This window comes from Engystomops pustulosus, chromosome 5 (genome assembly GCF_040894005.1).
Source record: "Engystomops pustulosus chromosome 5, aEngPut4.maternal, whole genome shotgun sequence".
Taxonomy (NCBI): domain Eukaryota; kingdom Metazoa; phylum Chordata; class Amphibia; order Anura; family Leptodactylidae; genus Engystomops; species Engystomops pustulosus.
The window spans coordinates 208,534,668-208,552,910 of record NC_092415.1 but is presented as its reverse complement, the minus strand read 5'-3'; the positions used below and the strand labels follow the sequence as shown (position 1 = coordinate 208,552,910).

The window sequence follows — 18,243 nt, the reverse complement described above, 5'->3', positions numbered from 1 at the left end:
AGGAGAGAGGTCCTCCCCATGCCCAGCCTCTCATACTCCAGAGAGCACACCTTCACCAGGAGGGAGAGGACAGACTAAGGGACACTAAGGAGAGAGGCCCTCCCCGTGCCCAGCCTCTCATACTCCAGAGAGCGCACCTTCACCAGGAGGGGAGAGGACAGACTAAGGGACACTAAGGAGAAAGGCCCTCCCCGTGCCCAGCCTCTCATACTCCAGAGAGCGCACCTTCACCAGGAGGGGAGAGGACAGACTAAGGGACACTAAGGAGATGGGCCCTCCCCGTGCCCAGCCTCTCATACTCCAGAGAGCGCACCTTCACCAGGAGAGGAGATGACAGACTAAGGGACACTAAGGAGAGAGCTCCTCCCCGTGCCCAGCCTCTCATACTCCAGAGAGCGCACCTTCACCAGGTCACCCAGAATGTTCCTAACCACCTCATCCACCGGGAGGATTTTACGCTGTGTCGATACTAAACACTGTGCTTTCCACGTGTGGTACCTGACCACTAGACTAACTAGGAATAACGTGCAGCGGTCCCGGCCCCCCAGGCCTCTGAATGCTCCATAGGCCCACTCCGCATAGGAGAGACTGGCCAACCCAAGCTAATGGATGGAAGCGCCCACCCGGTTGTACACTTCTGTGTTAAAGGGGCACTGAAGCAGGAAGTGGTCCATGCTCTCCAGCAGGCCACCGCACTCCTCCAGGGGACAACCCCTTTCCTCAGAGCTCCTACACTTCAGATTGTCCCTCACACACAGCTTTCCATGGAAGCAGCGCCAAGTCACGTCCCAAAACTTCAAGGGGATCCTGATAGAATTCAATAAACTAAAACCCACCCTCAGATCCTGACTTGGGCAATCCCTGAGGGCCAGAGGCTTCTGGAAATGGGTCAACAGAACCCTCTTGTCAAGGAGTTTCCTCGACATGGTCCTGATCTCCCACATTCCCAGACCCCACCGGCGAATCACCTTCAGAACTGGGGTAGCGTAACCCGGAAGATGCCCATGCGGTGTGCGCAGATCCTTCACTTGTCCTCCTGTCTCCCATTCCTGGAAGAAAGGCCGAAACCATCCCCTGCAGGAGTATACCTACGGAGGAGCCCTCTCTTTCCAGAGGTTTGCTACATTGATCTTAAGAAAGGTATTCACTAGGAACAACACAGGGTTGATTATAAACAACCCTCCTTGTCTCCTCGTGCGGTAAGTAACCTCCCTTTTGATTAGGTTCAGCCTATTCCCCCATAACAGCTGGAAGAACAGACTGTAGACCCGAGTCCAGAGGGGTTCTGGCAACATGCACACACTGCCCAGATAAATCAGTAACGGGAGCAGGTAAGTTTTGATCAAGTAAACCCTTTCCCTGAGGGTCAAAGACCAACCCTTCCATTGGTCCACCATCTGGGCGGCGATCGTAAGCCTGCCGTCCCAGTTTTGCATGGGGTAATCCCTTTGGCCAAATTCGATACCTAGAACTTTGGCCCTGGAAGAGTGTCCGGGAGATCAAAGCCTGGATCCCCCTCTCCCAGCCAGAGACTCTCACACTTATCCCGGTTGATCTTGGACCCAGAAGCCTCTGAGTAGCGGTCAACCTCTGACATCACCCACTGAGCCTCCCCTACCGAGGACATGAAAACGGTGACATCATTGACATGTGCCGCCCGATCCATCCCGACTCCCACCAACGGCCCACAATCAACCCTCCTAAGGAATGGGTCGATCGCGAACACGTACAGTAGTGGGCTCAGAGGACAACCCTGGCGAACACCAGACCGGACCTCAAAAGAGCGGCCAATCCAACCGTTCAAAAGCGGGGAACTCTCTGCCCCTGCATACAAAACTTTAAGCCAATTGACAAACTCCCCCGGCAGGCCATACCTCAGAAGGACAGACCAGAGGTACTTGTGGTTAACCCGATCAAACGCTTTTGCCTGATCCAAGGACAGCAAGTACCCCTTCCAGTTACCAGCCCTGCCCTGCTCCACTGCCTCCCGGACACACAGCACTAAATGTACTGTGGCCTGGAACAGAGCAGTGCTGGGTCCCCGAAAGGAGCCGGGGCGCAAACTGCACCAGCAGATTAAACAGCACCTTTGCCAAAACCTTTCTGTTCGTATTGAGAAGCGCTATGGGACGCCAGTTCTCAACACGAGATCAGTCCTTACCCTTTGACAGAATGATCAGGGCAGACCTCCTCATTGACTTCGGTAGAGCGCCCGAGGAAAGACACTCATTGAACCAAGGCGTCCTTAAAGGTCTTATAAAACTCGGATGTTAAGCCATCCGGACCCGGTGATTTCTTGAGGGCGAGCCCTTCAATCACCCGGCTGACTTCCTCTTCCCTGATCTCAGAACATCAAGAGAGGGGTGTACTCCTGGCTCAGGGACAGTTTCTGCCAGGAAAGCCGACATCACATCCCGATCTAGATCCTTTCTGCCCAAGAGGTGCGAGTAGAAGGATCTGACGACCTCCAGAATCCCTGATCTGGACCTATTCAGGGATCCCGTACTGTCAACCAGTCCTGTGACAACTTTACCATTCACTGACATCTTGCAGTTTCTGTAAGGGTCGGGCAATCGGAGATGTCCTCACGACTACCTCCAGTCAAGACGGGATGCTCGAGTTTCCTCCTCAGGCCCTGATACACAGTGATCGGAGAACTCCACCTCAACAACAGAAACTGGTGAAGAAATGGCTTCCTCATTTAAATAAAACCTGTCTATTCTAGACCTGCAGCAACCCCTATAATAGGTGAAACCCGCGTGGCCTGGGGTGTGCCGGATGTGGACATCCACCAGGCGAGCCTCACTAGCTATGCTATTAAGAGCGACACTATCATAAGTCAGCTGTCTCTGGAACCTCCCCTATCCTGGGACCTCGTGACAGCATTGAAGTCCCCTCCAAAGACCACCTGCCGACTTGTAAAAAGGTAGGGCTTGATCCTCATAAAGAGACACTTCCTGTCCCACTTGGACTGGGGACCATAGATGTTAATTAGACTAAGTTCTTGTCCCTTCATGAGGACATCCGGGATCAGACACCTCCCCATTTCTAACTCAATAACTCGTCTGTATTCTACCGGTGCGGTAAAAAGGACCGCCACTCCGCTATACGGCTCGGCCGCAAGAGACCAATAGGAAGGCCCGTGTCTCCATTCCCTCTTAGCTTTAAACACGGCCGCCAAATCTGGCAGCCTGGTCTCCTGCAAAAATAAAATGTCGGCTTCAACGCGGCCAAGAAAATCAAAGGCCGCAAATCTAGCCGCACCAGACTTAATGCTGGCGACATTAATGGACGCCAGAGTCAACGGAGTGGGTGCCGCCATCATGAGTGATTGAGTTAGACGGCTTTCTTTTTACCCATCTTACCACCACCCTCGGGAAATGAACACCCCCTTTTTAAACAAATTGTAGTGTCCATCTCCCTCCCCCGAGACTTCTCCCTCCTGTTGACGCTTCTCTAGACGCCTTAGCTGGGCAGGCGTCTTTTTCCTGTCTTTCTTCCCTGGCCCCTCCATTCCTCCGCCTTTGCTAGTCCCCTCCCCAGCAGATTCAGCCTCATGGCTTTCATCCGCTGAGGTTGAGCCTGCATTAGCGAAGGAAAGAGGACAACGACTGTACGGGTGACCGAGATCATCACACAGGTTACACCTAATCTGCCCTGTACAGGATGCAGCGAGATGGCCGACACCCCCACACAACGCACACTTCTGCACGGTGCAGTTTGCGCTGAAATGTGTGGGGTCACCGCACCTGTGACACAGCTTAGGCTGCCCCCGGTAGAAGATCAGGATCCGATCCCTCCCCAGGAAGGCTGATGAAGGGATGTGGGCGACTGAGTTACCTGAACGTCTCAACTTCACCATGAAGGTCCAGGCCCCTGACCAGATACCATACTCGTCTCGATTTTTCTCAGGTACTCCCAGTACCTCTCCGTAGCGATTCATCCAGGTCATGATGTCAAAGCAAGATAGTGTTTCGTTACGGGTAAGAACGGTCACTTTCTTGAGTTCACTCTGGCGGGACACTGCTTGCACAGCAAAGTCCCGCCACTCGGGCTCGTTGTATCTCAGCTCATAGTTGGACCAGAAGAGCTCAAGCCCCTCCGGCCGAACAAAGCTGATATCAAACTCAGATGTACCATAGGGATGGATCAAGGCAAAGATGTCAGCCGCCTTGAAGTCCATCTTCAGCAGCAGCTCAACTACCCGTGCCCGAGGAGGACACACATCATGACATTACTTATCCTGTACTGATCCTGAGTTACATCCTGTATTATACCTCAGAGCTGCACTCACTATTCTGCTGCTGGTGCCGTCACTGTGTACATACATGACATTACTAATCCTGTACTGATCCTGAGTTACATCCTGTATTATACTCCAGAGCTGCACTCACTATTCTGCTGCTGGTGCAGTCACTGTGTACATACATGACATTACTTATCCTGTACTGATCCTGAGTTACATCCTGTATTATACCCCAGAGCTGCACTCACTATTCTGCTGCTGGTGCAGTCACTGTGTACATACATGGCATTACTTATCCTGTACTGATCCTGAGTTACACCCTGTATTATACCCCAGAGCTGCACTCACTATTCTGCTGCTGGTGCAGTCACTGGGTACATACATGACATTACTTATCCTGTACTGACCCTGAGTTACATCCTGTATTATACCCCAGAGCTGCACTCACTATTCTGCTGCTGGTACAGTCACTGTGTACATACATGACATTACTTATCCTGTACTGATCCTGAGTTACATCCTGTATTATACCCCAGAGCTGCACTCACTATTCTGCTGCTGGTGCAGTCACTGTGTACATACATGACATTACTTATCCTGTACTGATCCTGAGTTACATCCTGTAAATCTTTTATTTTATATAAAAGTGAAAAACATTACAATAATAAACATAAATAAAGCCATAACTTCTGGCAAAAGAATTACAAAAGAACAAATATAAACAAAAATAAACTTACAAAACCTCCTGGCCCAGCCACACACACACCACACACTCAGCATAAGAATAAACAAAACCTTCACCCAGTCCCACCACCTAATTATTATTATTTTTTTTTTTTTTTTATATCAAAATTCACAGCAAAATACACATAAATAAACAATAAATAAACACAGAAATAACAATGAATATAACGGAAATAACATTAATAACATTAAATAACATAAAATATAACTAACTAAATCCCACGCCCATCACCCTCCCCCCAGACACTGGTCTAACGTCCAAAGTTCGCGCTATATAGTCCAGACCAGTGCCCAGGATCGTACAGTCCAAGTCCCGTCCACCCCCCTCCCAACCTAACACCCTAACACCCTAAGCCCAAAACCAACCAAGCTATATACACACAAGAACTATAACTACATATAACTATATACACACTGTACACAAGATACAAACACATTAAACATATCAACATATATCAAAACCACATAAAGCCCAAGTTCGGTGCCTGCAAGCCCTACATCTCTATATGCTCAGAACACAAAACAAAAATCTTCTGTGCAGCATCAGCCCAACACCAGAAGTGGAGACGACAGACTAAGGGACACTAAAGGAGAACCCCCTCCAAAGGAGAGAGGCCCTCCCGGTGCCCAGCCTCTCATACTCCAGAGAGCGCACCTTCACCAGGTCACCCAGAATGTTCCTAACCACCTCATCCACCGGGAGGATTTTACGCTGCGTCGATACTAAACACCGTGCGTTCCACGTGTGGTACCTGACCACTAGGCTAACTAGGAATAACGTGCAGCGGTCCCGGCCACCCAGGCCTCTGAATGCTCCATAGGCCCACTCCGCGTAGGAGAGACCGGCCAACCCGGGCCAATGGATGGAAGCGCCCACCCGGTTGTACACCTCTGTGTTAAAGGGGCACTGAAGCAGGAAGTGGTCCATGCTCTCCAGCAGGCCACCGCACTCCTCCCGGGGACAACCCCTTTCCTCAGAGCTCCTACACTTCAGATTGTCCCTCACACACAGCTTTCCATGGAAACAGCGCCAAGTCAAGTCCCAAAACTTCAAGGGGATCCTGATGGAATTCAAAAGACCTAAACCCACCCTCAGATCCCGACTTGGGCAATCCCTGAGGACCAGAGGCTTCTGGAAATGGGTCAACAGAACCCTTTTGTCAAGGAGTTTCCTCGACATGGTCCTGATCTCCCACATTCCCAGACCCCACCGGCGAATCACCTTCAGAACCGGGGTAGCGTAAGCCGGAAGATGCCCATGTGGTGTACGGAGATCCTTCACTCGCCCTCCTGTCTCCCATTCCTGGAAGAAAGGCCGAAACCATCCCCTGCAGGAGTATACCCACGGAGGAGCCCTCTCTTTCCAGAGGTTGGCGATATTGATCTTAAGAAAGGTATTCACTAGGAACACCACAGGGTTGACCATACACAACCCTCCTTGTCTCCTCGTGCGGTAAGTAACCTCCCTCTTGATTAGGTTCAGCCTATTCCCCCATAACAGCTGGAAGAACAGACTGTAGACTCGAGTCCAGAGGGGTTCTGGCAACATGCACACACTGCCCAGATATATCAGCAATGGGAGCAGGTAAGTTTTAATCAAGTTCACCCTTTCCCTGAGGGTCAAAGACCAACCCTTCCACTGGTCCACCTTCTGGGCGGCGATCTTAAGCCTGCCGTCCCAGTTTTGCATGGGGTAATCCCCCTGGCCAAATTCGATGCCGAGAACTTTGGCAGAGTCTTGGGGCCCTGGAAGAGTGTCCGGGAGATCAAAGCCTGGATCCCCCTCTCCCAGCCAGAGACTCTCACACTTATCCCGGTTGATCTTGGACCCAGAAGCCTCTGAGTAGCGGTCAACCTCTGACATCACCCATTGCGCCTCCCCTCTCGAGGACACAAAAACGGTGACATCATCGGCATACGCTACCACCCTTAGAGTGGCTTCCGGTGCCGCCTGGTCCATCCCGACTCCCACCAACGGCCCACGATCAACCCTCCTAAGGAATGGGTCAATCGCGAACACGTATAAGAGTGGGCTCAGAGGACAACCCTGGCGAACACCAGACCCGACCTCAAAAGAGCGGCCAATCCAACCGTTCACAAGCGGGAAACTCTCTGCCCCTGCGTACAAAACCTTTAGCCAATTGACAAACTCCCCCGGCAGGCCATACCTCAGAAGGACAGACCAGAGGTACTCGTGGTCAACCCGATCAAACGCTTTTGCCTGATCCAAGGACAGCAAGTACCCCTTCCAGTTACCAGCCCTGCCCTGCTCCACTGCCTCCCGGACACAAAGCACAGCACTAAATGTACTGCGGCCTGGAACAGAGCAGTGCTGGGTCCCCGAAAGGAGCCGGGGCGCAAACTGCACCAGCCGATTAAACAGCACCTTTGCCAAAACCTTTCTGTCCGTATTGAGAAGCGCTATGGGACGCCAGTTCTCAATACGAGATCGGTCCTTACCCTTTGACAGAATGATCAGGGCTGACCTCCTCATTGACTTCGGCAGAGCGCCCGAGGAAAGACACTCATTGAATACCTCAGTCAAGAGGGGAACCAAGGCGTCCTTAAAGGTCTTATAAAACTCAGATGTTAAGCCATCCGGACCTGGCGATTTCTTGAGGGCGAGCCCTTCAATCGCCCGGCTGACTTCCTCTTCCCTGATCATCTCTGTCAAAACATCAAGAGAGGGGTCTACTCCTGGCTCAGGGACAGTTTCAGCCAGGAAAGCCGACATCACATCCCGATCTAGATCCTTCCTGCCCAAGAGGTGCGAGTAGAAGGATCTGACGACCTCCAGAATCCCTGATCTGGACCTTTTCAGGGATCCCGTACTGTCAACCAGTCCTGTGACAACTTTACCATTCACTGACATCTTGCAGTTTCTGTAAGGGTCGGGCGAGCGGTATTTCCCGTAATCCCTCTCAAAAACCGAAGATGCGTGTCTATCGTACTGACACCTCTTCAGCAAGGATTTCACTCTGGAGATGTCCTCACGACTACCTCCAGTCGAGACGAGATGCTCGAGTTTCCTCCTCAGGCCCTGATACAGGCGGTACCTGTCCAGGCTCCTGAGGCTCGAGAGCTGGCGGAAGAATCTCGCCACCCTTTTCTTGAGCATCTCCCACCACTCTGACTTACTGCTACAAAGGCCCAGCAAAGGTACCTGGCTCTGAAGAAAGTCCTCAAAGGATTGTCTTATCTCCGCTTCCTCCAGGAGAGACGAATTGAGCTTCCAGTAGCCTCTTCCCATCCGGGGGGTCTCTGTAACATTCAGAGAAAACAAAATTAGACAGTGGTCGGAGAACTCCACCTCAACAACGGACACTGATGAAGAAATGGCTTCCTCCTTTAAATAAAACCTGTCTATTCTAGACCTACAGCTACCCCTATAATAGGTGAACCCCGCGTGGCCTGGGGTGTGCCGGATGTGGACATCCACCAGGCGAGCCTCACTGGCTATGCTATTAAGAGCGACGCTATCATAAGTCAGCTTGTCTCTGGAACCTCCCCTATCCTGGGACCTCGTGACAGCATTAAAGTCCCCTCCAAAGACCACCTGCCGACTAGTAAAAAGGTAGGGCTTGATCCTCATAAAGAGACACTTCCTGTCCCACTTGGACTGGGGACCATAGATATTAATTAGGCGAAGTTCTTGTCCCTTCATGAGGACATCCAGGATCAGGCACCTCCCCATTTCTAACTCAATAACTCGTCGGCATTCTACCGGTGCGGTAAAGAGGACCGCCACTCCGCTATACGGCTCGGCCGCAAGAGACCAATAGGAAGGCCCGTGTCTCCATTCCCTCTTAGCTTTAAACACGGCCGCCAAATCTGGCAGCCTGGTCTCCTGCAAAAATAAAATGTCGGCTTCAACACGGCCGAGAAAATCAAAGGCTGCAAATCTAGCCGCATCAGACTTAATGCTGGCGACATTAATGGACGCCAGCGTCAACGGAGTGGGTGCCGCCATCATGAGTGATTGAGTTAAACGGCTTTTTTCTTATTGCTTCCCCTCCCCCGACTCTCCTCTGACGATGATCCCCTTTCTTTTTTCCCATCAGATTTAGGGCAACTTCTTTTTAATGAAATTGTGGTGTCCATGTTATTATTGGACCCCAAGGACCCACCCGGACCACCCTCTCCTTCGTCCTTGTCTCCTGGCTCTGAGTCAGTCTCCCACTCTGAGGACCCATCTTCCCCAGAGGATAGAGACTCGGCGCCCCCTACAGGCTGCTCCGCCGCCACCTCCAGAACCCCACCCTCAGCCTCTCCTTCCGAGGAGGCGATCTCATCGAGGGTGAGGAACCGGTTGGAAAGCTCAACCAGAGGGGAGGAAGTTTTCCCTTCCTTAGGTACCTTAGATGCGCCGCGCTTTTTCTTTTTCTGCTTGCGCTTATTTTCTAGCCAAATCCTGTTATCCTCATCCATACTCTCATAATGGGAGGACGTGGAGGACATGGCACCTTTCTCGCGCTCCATCCTCCTGACCTCCTCATCCAACTCATCATCCCTCAGGGCCTCAGTAGCAAGACCAGCCTCTGAGGAAGGACCCAGGGTCACCCCAGCAACCTGAGGCTTCCCCAGTTCTCTCCCTTTTTGTCTGGCTTCAAGCCGCCTCAACTGAGAAGGTGACTTATTCTTGCTTTTCTTCACAGGCCCCTCAGCTCCTCCACCTCTGCTGGTACCTTCCCCAGCAGAAGCAACCTCATGGCTCTCCTCCACTGGGGTCACAACCGCATTGGCAAAGGAGCGAGGACAACGGCTGAAAGGGTGACCGAGCTCACCACACACTTCTGCACTTGGCAGCTGGCGCTGAAGTGTGTGGGGTCACCGCACCTGTGACAGACCTTCGGCTGCCCCTGGTAGAAAATCAGGATTCTGTCCCGTCCAAGAAAGGCTGAAGAAGGAATGTGGGCGACTGTGCCGCCTGAACACTTCAACTTCATCATGAAGGTCCAGGCTCCAGACCAAATGCCAAATTCATCGCGGTTTTTCTGAGGTACCTGAACTACTTCGCCATAACGACTTAGCCACGTCATGATGTCCATGCAAGAAAGTGACTCGTTACGGGTCAAAACGGTCACCTTCTTGACTGTGTTTTGGCGAGACACTGCTTGCACAGCAAAGTCTCGCCATGCGGGCTCGTTCTTTGCCAGCTCATAATTCGACCAGAAGAGCTCTAAGCCCTCCGGCCGAACAAAGCTGACATCGAACTCCGGAGTACCATAAGGATGTATCAGGGCAAAGATGTCACTAGCCCTGAAGTTCATCTTCAGGAGGAGCTCCACCACCCTTGACCTGGGTGGGCATGCGTCACTGCCCCTCCAGCGAAGACGAACCACATTCCTACGGGAAGCTCCGGGCCCAGTTGTGGGTAAAGACCATACAGTCTCTCCCCCCCTTTTCTCTTGGAAGGCTGCCAGGCCATGCCTGTCTGTCCAGAAGGACAGATCAACATCTCTCCCCTCTACAGTGATTGACTTTTCCCCTCTCCTGAGAGCCTCCAGAAGACGCCTTTGCAAAACGCTGTTCCCAGAGCCAGGAGACAAGGAGTTAACCCCACTTGCCCCAGCGGTGACACTCGCATAGCTCCTTATGGGAGCGGCCACCACTGGGGGTGCAGAAGGTCCAGCAAGCACAACAGGATCACCCCCCTCAGCACCATTCACCACCCCAACATTCACCACACTATGTGCATTACTGCCTCGCTTCCTTGCATCACTCACACCAGCTGGGCCAGGAGGACCTGGGGTTGCCTCGGCGTCACTGGGCACTGGGGGTAGAGCCACCTCCATAGCTGATACAGCCTGAGAAGAGGCAGCTCCAACCCTGATCTTAAAGGTGCCCTCTGCCTCATTGGCATTAACCCCTTGTTGTCCAGTAGTTTTTTTAATATTTCTGCTCTGCTGCTCGCTGGATGCAAGAGGCCACTTGCCCTTGCAGACTCCGGACAGTCTTTTTGTGCCCTCTCCAGGGTCTGTTGATCCAATGCAAAACAACACTTTTCCTGTGCCTTTCTCTGCAGGCTGTTCGGGATGCTTGGGAGGCGCCGCACCACAAGCCCCAGCAGCCCCATCACACTGCCGCTGCTCACCGGAGCTAGATGCAGCCACAGTGCTAGGGGCCACAGGAGCCACCGCCACTGCCCCTGGCACCGGGCCACCCCCCCCTCCCACTGGGGGGCAGCGCACAGTACCAGGACCTGCTGGATCGCCCTCACTGTCCGGCCTTTCGGCCGATGCCTTCCCTGCACCATCCTTGCTACTGCAAACAAGGCTGGTGCTCTGCGCCATGATGGAACGTGGCTTTGCACTCTCCCCGCACCCTGGCACCGAGTCCACTGCAGGATTCGTGCTGGGCTGGGCAACGGGGCCTACACGACAGGCTGGCACTGCTGCCCGCCCGGAGGGAACAGGGAGGGGACGAAACACCAGATTCACCTCCTGAGACGCCTTGGTCTTCTTGGGTCTCGTCTTCTTCCTCTTTTGGTCGTCACTCGGGATATCATCACCAAAGGAAAAGTTCTGGAGGTGAACTGGGGACTCAAGCTGTCGGATCTGAGCCATTAGCGCCCCCCCCTGGCCGCTGTCATCACTTTCCTCCTCCAGGTTGGCAGAGCCGCAGCCTGATGGTAATGGCGCTTGCTCTGCAGGCAGCCTGTCGTGCGAGGCCTGCTGGTGTTGGTGCAGGCCACCAGACGGACACGGCAGGTCTTCCTCATCCTCCTCATCATCGCCATCATCCGCCTGGATCTGAAGCCCCTTCAGTTTTCTTAACTGCTCCTGGCGCATGTCATCAAACCGGGCATCATTCTCCAACTTTTCCCGGAACGGACCGCTGTGCTCGCGGATTAGATGTCGCTTCTCCTGCAGATCGGTGACCTCGGCTTTTAGTCTGTCTATGGTGGTAAGTAGATCAGACTTTTTCTTTCTCTGCGTAGCCACCCCCGCTAGGGCCAAGGTCTCCCTTATCTCCTCCTGGAGCCTCCTCAGCGCTTTTCCAGCTTCCTCGTACTCACGGAGGTGCTCAGCAATCCGGGAGCCATAGATGGTAGCAGACTCCCGGGCCTTAAGATCACCCCATGCTTTTTGCACACCTCCGTGAGCACCCAGCTTTCCAGCTGAACCACCCAGCTTTCCCGCACATACATCCAGCTTTCCAGGAGGAGCACTCAGGCTGATGTCACTTGCCTTGATCTTCTGTGTTCCGGAGACCTTGCGGCTTCCCTGGGTCTTGGGGGTGGCAGCCGAGGTCACATCGCTGCGTCCTTGGCTCCGGGCAGATCTTCTTACACCCTCCGATTTGGCCGGTAACTGGCTTCTCCTGCCCCCCGCCGGCCTGGTCCGGGAGACAGGAGCCTGGGATTTTCCTGCAGGATTCATCCCACAGAACCCACTCCCTCCCTGGGGAGGAGAGAGCAGGCCTGGGTGGATTGGTCTTCCACCAGGTGGTGCAGGAGCTCAGCAGCACACAACCACACCCTTCAGTAGCACACAGCAGAATGAGATTGCACTCACTATTCTGCTGCTGGTGCAGTCACTGTGTACATACATGACATTACTTATCCTGTACTGATCCTGAGTTACATCCAGTATTATACCCCAGAGCTGCACTCACTATTCTGCTGCTGGTGCAGTCACTGTGTACATACATGACATTACTTATCCTGTACTGATCCTGAGTTACATCCTGTATTATACTCCAGAGCTGCACTCACTATTCTGCTGCTGGTGCAGTCACTGTACATACATGACATTACTTATCCTGTACTGATCCTGAGTTACATCCTGTATTATACCGCAGAGCTGCACTCACTATTCTGCTGCTGGTGCAGTCACTGTGTACATATATGACATTACTTATCCTGTACTGATCCTGAGTTACATCCTGTATTATACCCCAGAGCAGCACTCACTATTCTGCTGCTGGTAAAAAGCATACCATAGTGATATTGAGATATAGTGATATTGTGTCATCACCGATCACCACCTTGTTGATGGTCTCCACTAGTGACTGGCAGAACTTTGAATGCAGCTCTGGAGTACAACAATCCCAACTTGTTTGTCTGTGTTTCAGCTCCTTGTGAACTTCAGTGATGTGGCCGTATATTTCTCAGATGAAGAATGGCGCCATCTCGAGGAGTGGCAGAAGCATCTCTACATGGAGGTTATGCAGGAAAACCTGGAAACATTGCTTTCATTGGGTAAGTAACCTGGGAAGTAAAGGTTGAATTGGAGACCATTAAACTGGTAATCAACTAGTAATTGACTCAGTGAGTGAAGGTCATAGCTTTATTAAAGGTAACTAGTAGACTGCCGATTATATCTCATTTGGGATGTAACTAGTAGAGTGGAGGCCAGGCCTGACTTTTACTTTCTCCCTATTTTTCAGAAGACATTTTCTTACATTTTGAAGAATTACAAGAAAATGCCCCTTCAGTCTCGAGTATTTTACCAATAAGGAGGGATAAAGACAACATCAACATATCAAACCTTCAATACAAGAAGCCTGTCCATGATGTCCTGGAAGATCTCGACAAGCCATGCTCCGTGCCTAATGACCATAAAGTCGACCATCGCAGAAACAAGTTACCATCTACCTTGGTAGGCGAGGCCCTTGTAAATCTTCAGAACCCAGGGATCGATACGCTCAGATCTCTCGATACCCATGACAGAGCTTCCTTGGAGGATCTGCTACTTACAACAAGCACAATACAGACCCAAGATGATGAGAAGACCAAAATAGTTGACCAACTGCTAACAACATCTCACAAGAGTAACAAAGTTTTGTCTAATTCTGAAAGTATAAAGCTCTCACCTGGAATTCACACTACGGAAACACGGAATAGTTTCAGTAGATTTTCGAAGGATACCACCAACTGCATCCTCCTGGCCGAGCACGAGAAACTTCACAGGGAAAACAAGAGCTTTCCCTGTCCGGACTGTGGGAAAACCTTCATTAGGAAGTGCATCCTGAAGCTTCACCGGAGGACACACACTGGGGAGCGACCATTCGCCTGTACGGAGTGCGGGAAACGATTCAGCCAGAGATTTAACCTTGTGATCCATCAGCGAATTCACACAGGAGAGAAGCCATACACATGTCATACATGTGACAAAGGCTTCCGCTACAAGCCGGCTCTGGTCAGGCATGAGAAAGAGGGAACATGTGTCAGACATTTACCAAAAACACAAGTCATAGAGGAGAAAAGGAGCAATGGACCGAATAAAACATCACCTGTTCCTTCATGTTTTCCAATCAGTCATTTAGCATCCTTCAGTAATACAGTAGATTCCAAACTTCTTAGACCGTTGTCCTCCTCAAAAGACAGTCGCCACAATTTACAAAGTCTCAAGGACGTATCAGCTGCAACTTCTTCCTCACATCCTCCAGCAAGAAGCAAATTTCCCTCAATATCCAATTCTCATGACTTGTCGAGGAAATCATCAGCCTTGACCCGTGACCAATCAAGTGTTAAAACTCTATTGGCTGCACCCTCCTCTGTGTGCTCCTCATCTGGTAATATAACTCATTCAGCTTCTTCAACCTACAGACCTACACAGAGAAGACATCCTCCAGCCAAAAGTCTTTCATTAATTACTAAAGCTTCATCAGCCTCAGCGATTTCCATCAGTTGTTCATCCCATACTAAAACTCCATTGGCCTCAGATTCCTCCATCAGTCATTCATTGAATTATAAGTCCCCATTGGACTCATCCTTCTCCTCCATGCCTCGTACATTGCCATCGAATAAGAAACTAACCTTGGCCTCAAGATATTCACAATATCGTTCACCTGCCGTAAACCTTCTTTCCTCTACATCAGTTGACACCATTTACCAATCGAGCAAAAAACAATCTGTAACATGTTCCACCTCATGTCAGAATCAAAATGCAAAACTTACGTCTTCATTGTCCTCTGCTAGAAATCATCCATCAGCTGCAGAGCATCCTGCTTCATCCATCATGCTGTGCTCTCCGGCCTCCTGTATAAAAACTTACTCTTCACATTACGGGAAATGCTCTTCATTGGTTACATCCACCGTTCATCAATCATGTATAAAGGAGCCTCCCAACTCTGCTTGCCATTTGCCCACTTACTTGCCAGCTATATCCCGGCCCATTTCACATTCTCGACTGGAGAAACCATATAAATGTAGTCAATGCAAAAAAGTCTTTGGTCACCTGAGTCATCTGGTGGAACATCAGAAATCCCACACCGGGTCCCGAAACATTTGCCCAGAATGCAATAAGAGTTTTATTCGTAAATCTACGCTCATTCTCCACAAGAGGACTCACACCGGGGAAAGACCTTATGTCTGCACAGAATGCGGAAGAAGGTTCAGCCAACACTTCAATCTTGTGGTGCACCAACGTATACATACAGGAGAGAACCCATATGTATGCCCGGAATGTCACAAGTCATTCCGCTATCGAACAAGTCTTATTCGCCATCAGAGGGATGGACCATGTAAAAAGAAGCTGCCTACAGAAAACTCTACTGTATCAAACCTCCCCCAGTCACCTCCTACAAAAGATAGAACTTTAAGTTCTCCACCTGCTTCTCAACAAACTCAAAAGGTTAGAAACTATGACCTTCCAGAAGTAATCAAAACTTTTAGAATGGAATCACCACTGAAGACTTGGAAAAGTATTGAATGTAGGACATCATTTTCACCACTGGCGCCATTAGGTAGACATCTCAAGTCAAAGCGAGCTCCGAGTTCAATATCTGAGAAGAGGTCAGTGCATACGGGACCCTATAAAGTTAATATTTGGGTAAAGCCTTCATCTGACATAGCTTGGAAAGGCATCGATGCACTTTATTCCACTCTTCAATCTCCTGGTGAAGTTTCCTTAGTCTCTCAGAATCTAAAATCTACAGGTTACAACCCAATCGATATCTCACCATATTGTCCACCAGTTGCCAAGAGAAGACCAAAGTCGTCATCCTGTGTCTTTGATAATCGAACTTCTCCTGATCCCAGATGGAGAACAGTTAAAAATCTATATAAATGTGACCAGTGTAGGAAATGTTTCTCCCACTCAGACCAGTATGTGGAGCATCAGGCGATGCACTCCGGCGGCCACCACAGGTGCACCATGTGCAACAAGGTCTTTGGCAAATCCTCGCAGTTGGTGCTTCATCAAAGGACTCACACTGGGGAGAAGCCATACTCCTGCGGGAAATGTGACAAAAACTTCAGTCAGAAGTTCAATCTTGTCGTCCATCAACGAATCCACACGGGGGAGAAGCCCTTTATATGCGCCCAATGCAGCAAGGCTTTCCGTTACCGCAGCGGGCTTCTCAAACACCAAAAATATGACCTGTGTGCGTGATAAGGAGGGAATTGTACACAAAAACATCACATACACTATATACGGGGAGGAGGATCCAGCAACTCAGGGAAATGGGGCATCTTACTGCTGGCTGTAAGTCACTAAATTAAAGGATTTTCTTAGTCTGTGATGTTCATTTCTTGCATATTTCAAGTTCTTCATAGTTCGCAGGAGTCTTGAAGTTGACGGGTTCGGATGTTTGCCACAGAGGTCCGTGCAACAACACATGGACACATCTGATCGCCTAGTACAGAAACTTAATGGACTGGACCTGCTGGGGGCACAAGTTCAAGAGCATTGACCATCATAAAATATCCTTCCACCTGGTCATGAACATAGTAGACTACTAGCTAGACCAGGCATTTCATGAAGCTTCCACTAATCTAGGGACCCTCGTACTAAGTGAAAAGTGTCTTGGCTTGCTAGTTAACACAACACCACAGCTACCATCAGGCTTCCTCATACAGCCTCTGGCTGGTTGGAGCTCACCTGTCTACATGAAGTGCCGGCAGGAGATCATATATGATGATTGTGTCCTTAGTCAAATCAGTTATAGGTTAAGCAAGCAGAGAGGAATTCTTGATGAATTTTGTATAATAATTGGCAAATCCCAGAAACCTTTGCAATGCTTTCAAGGTCTCAGGCCTTTGCCATTCCAACACAGCTTTGACCTTCTCTGGGTCCATCTTGAACCCATCAGATGACAAAATATACCCCAAAAATGACACCACACTGTCCCCTACCCTATGCCTAAGCTAGTCCCTGCCTGCGGGTGATGGTCAGCTTCCCCCGACCCAAAAACTTCTCTCTCTGTGAACACAAAGACCTATCCAGATAGTAGGGAAAAGGAGTAAAGGATACTAGGGTCTGGTATACTAAATTTTGGCCCACCTAACAAAAAGATTGCTGCAAGTAACTTGGAGAACTATCAATCCCAGCTTGCACACAAACATACAACTGACTGAATATAGGAAGAAGGACAGGAATAACGGGTAACAACCAGAGCAGGTCCGCAAAACACTCACTATAAGTGACTACAAGACAACAGACAGAAGAGTGGTGAGTGACTACAAGAGAACAGACTGGAAAGTGGTGAGTGACTACAAAAGAACAGACATGAAAGTGATGAGAGACTACAAGAGAACAGACAGGAAAGTGGTGAGTGACTACAAAAGAACAGACATGAAAGTGATGAGTGACTACAAGAGAAAAGGCAGGAAAGTGGTGAGAGACTACAAGAGAACAGACAGGAAAGTGGTGAGTGACTACAAGAGAACAGACAGGAAAGTGGTGAGAGACTACAAGAGAACAGACAGGAAAGTGGTGAGAGAAAACAAGAGAACAGGAGGAAAGTGATGAGTGACTACAAGAGAACAGACAGGAAAGTGGTGAGAGACTACAAGAGAACAGACAGGAAAGTGGTGAGTGACTACAAGAGAACAGACAGGAAAGTGGTGAGAGACTGCAAGAGAACAGACTGGAAAGTGATGAGTGACTACAAGAGAACAGACAGGAAAGTGGTGAGTGACTACAAGAGAACAGACAGCAAAGTGGTGAGTGACTACAAGAGAACAGACAGGAAAGTGGTGAGTGACTACAAGAGAACAGACAAGAAAGTGATGAGTGACTACAAGAGAACAGACAGGAAAGTGGTGAGTGACTACAAGAGAACAGACAAGAAAGTGATGAGTGACTACAAGAGAAAAGACAGGAAAGTGGTGAGTGACTACAAGAGAACAGACAGGGAAGTGGTGAGTGACTACAAGAGAACAGACAGGAAAGTGGTGAGTGACTACAAGAGAACAGACTGGAAAGTGGTGAGTAACTACAAGAGAACAGACAGGAAAGTGGTGAGTGACTACAAGAGAACAGACAGGAAAGTGGTGAGTGACTACAAGAGAACAGACAGGAAAG

General features: G+C 50.2%; 1 protein-coding gene across 1 annotated transcript in view; it reads left to right on the top strand.

Moving 5' to 3' along the window:
- Positions 1-18,243, top strand: part of LOC140134167 (uncharacterized) — a 46,567-nt gene that overhangs the window by 7,722 nt on the left and 20,602 nt on the right. The window contains exons 2-3 of the mRNA XM_072154803.1: positions 13,067-13,193; positions 13,382-16,327. Of these exons, the coding sequence (XP_072010904.1) occupies positions 13,067-13,193; positions 13,382-16,327 (3,073 nt within the window). The remainder of the gene's footprint in view (positions 1-13,066; positions 13,194-13,381; positions 16,328-18,243) is intronic.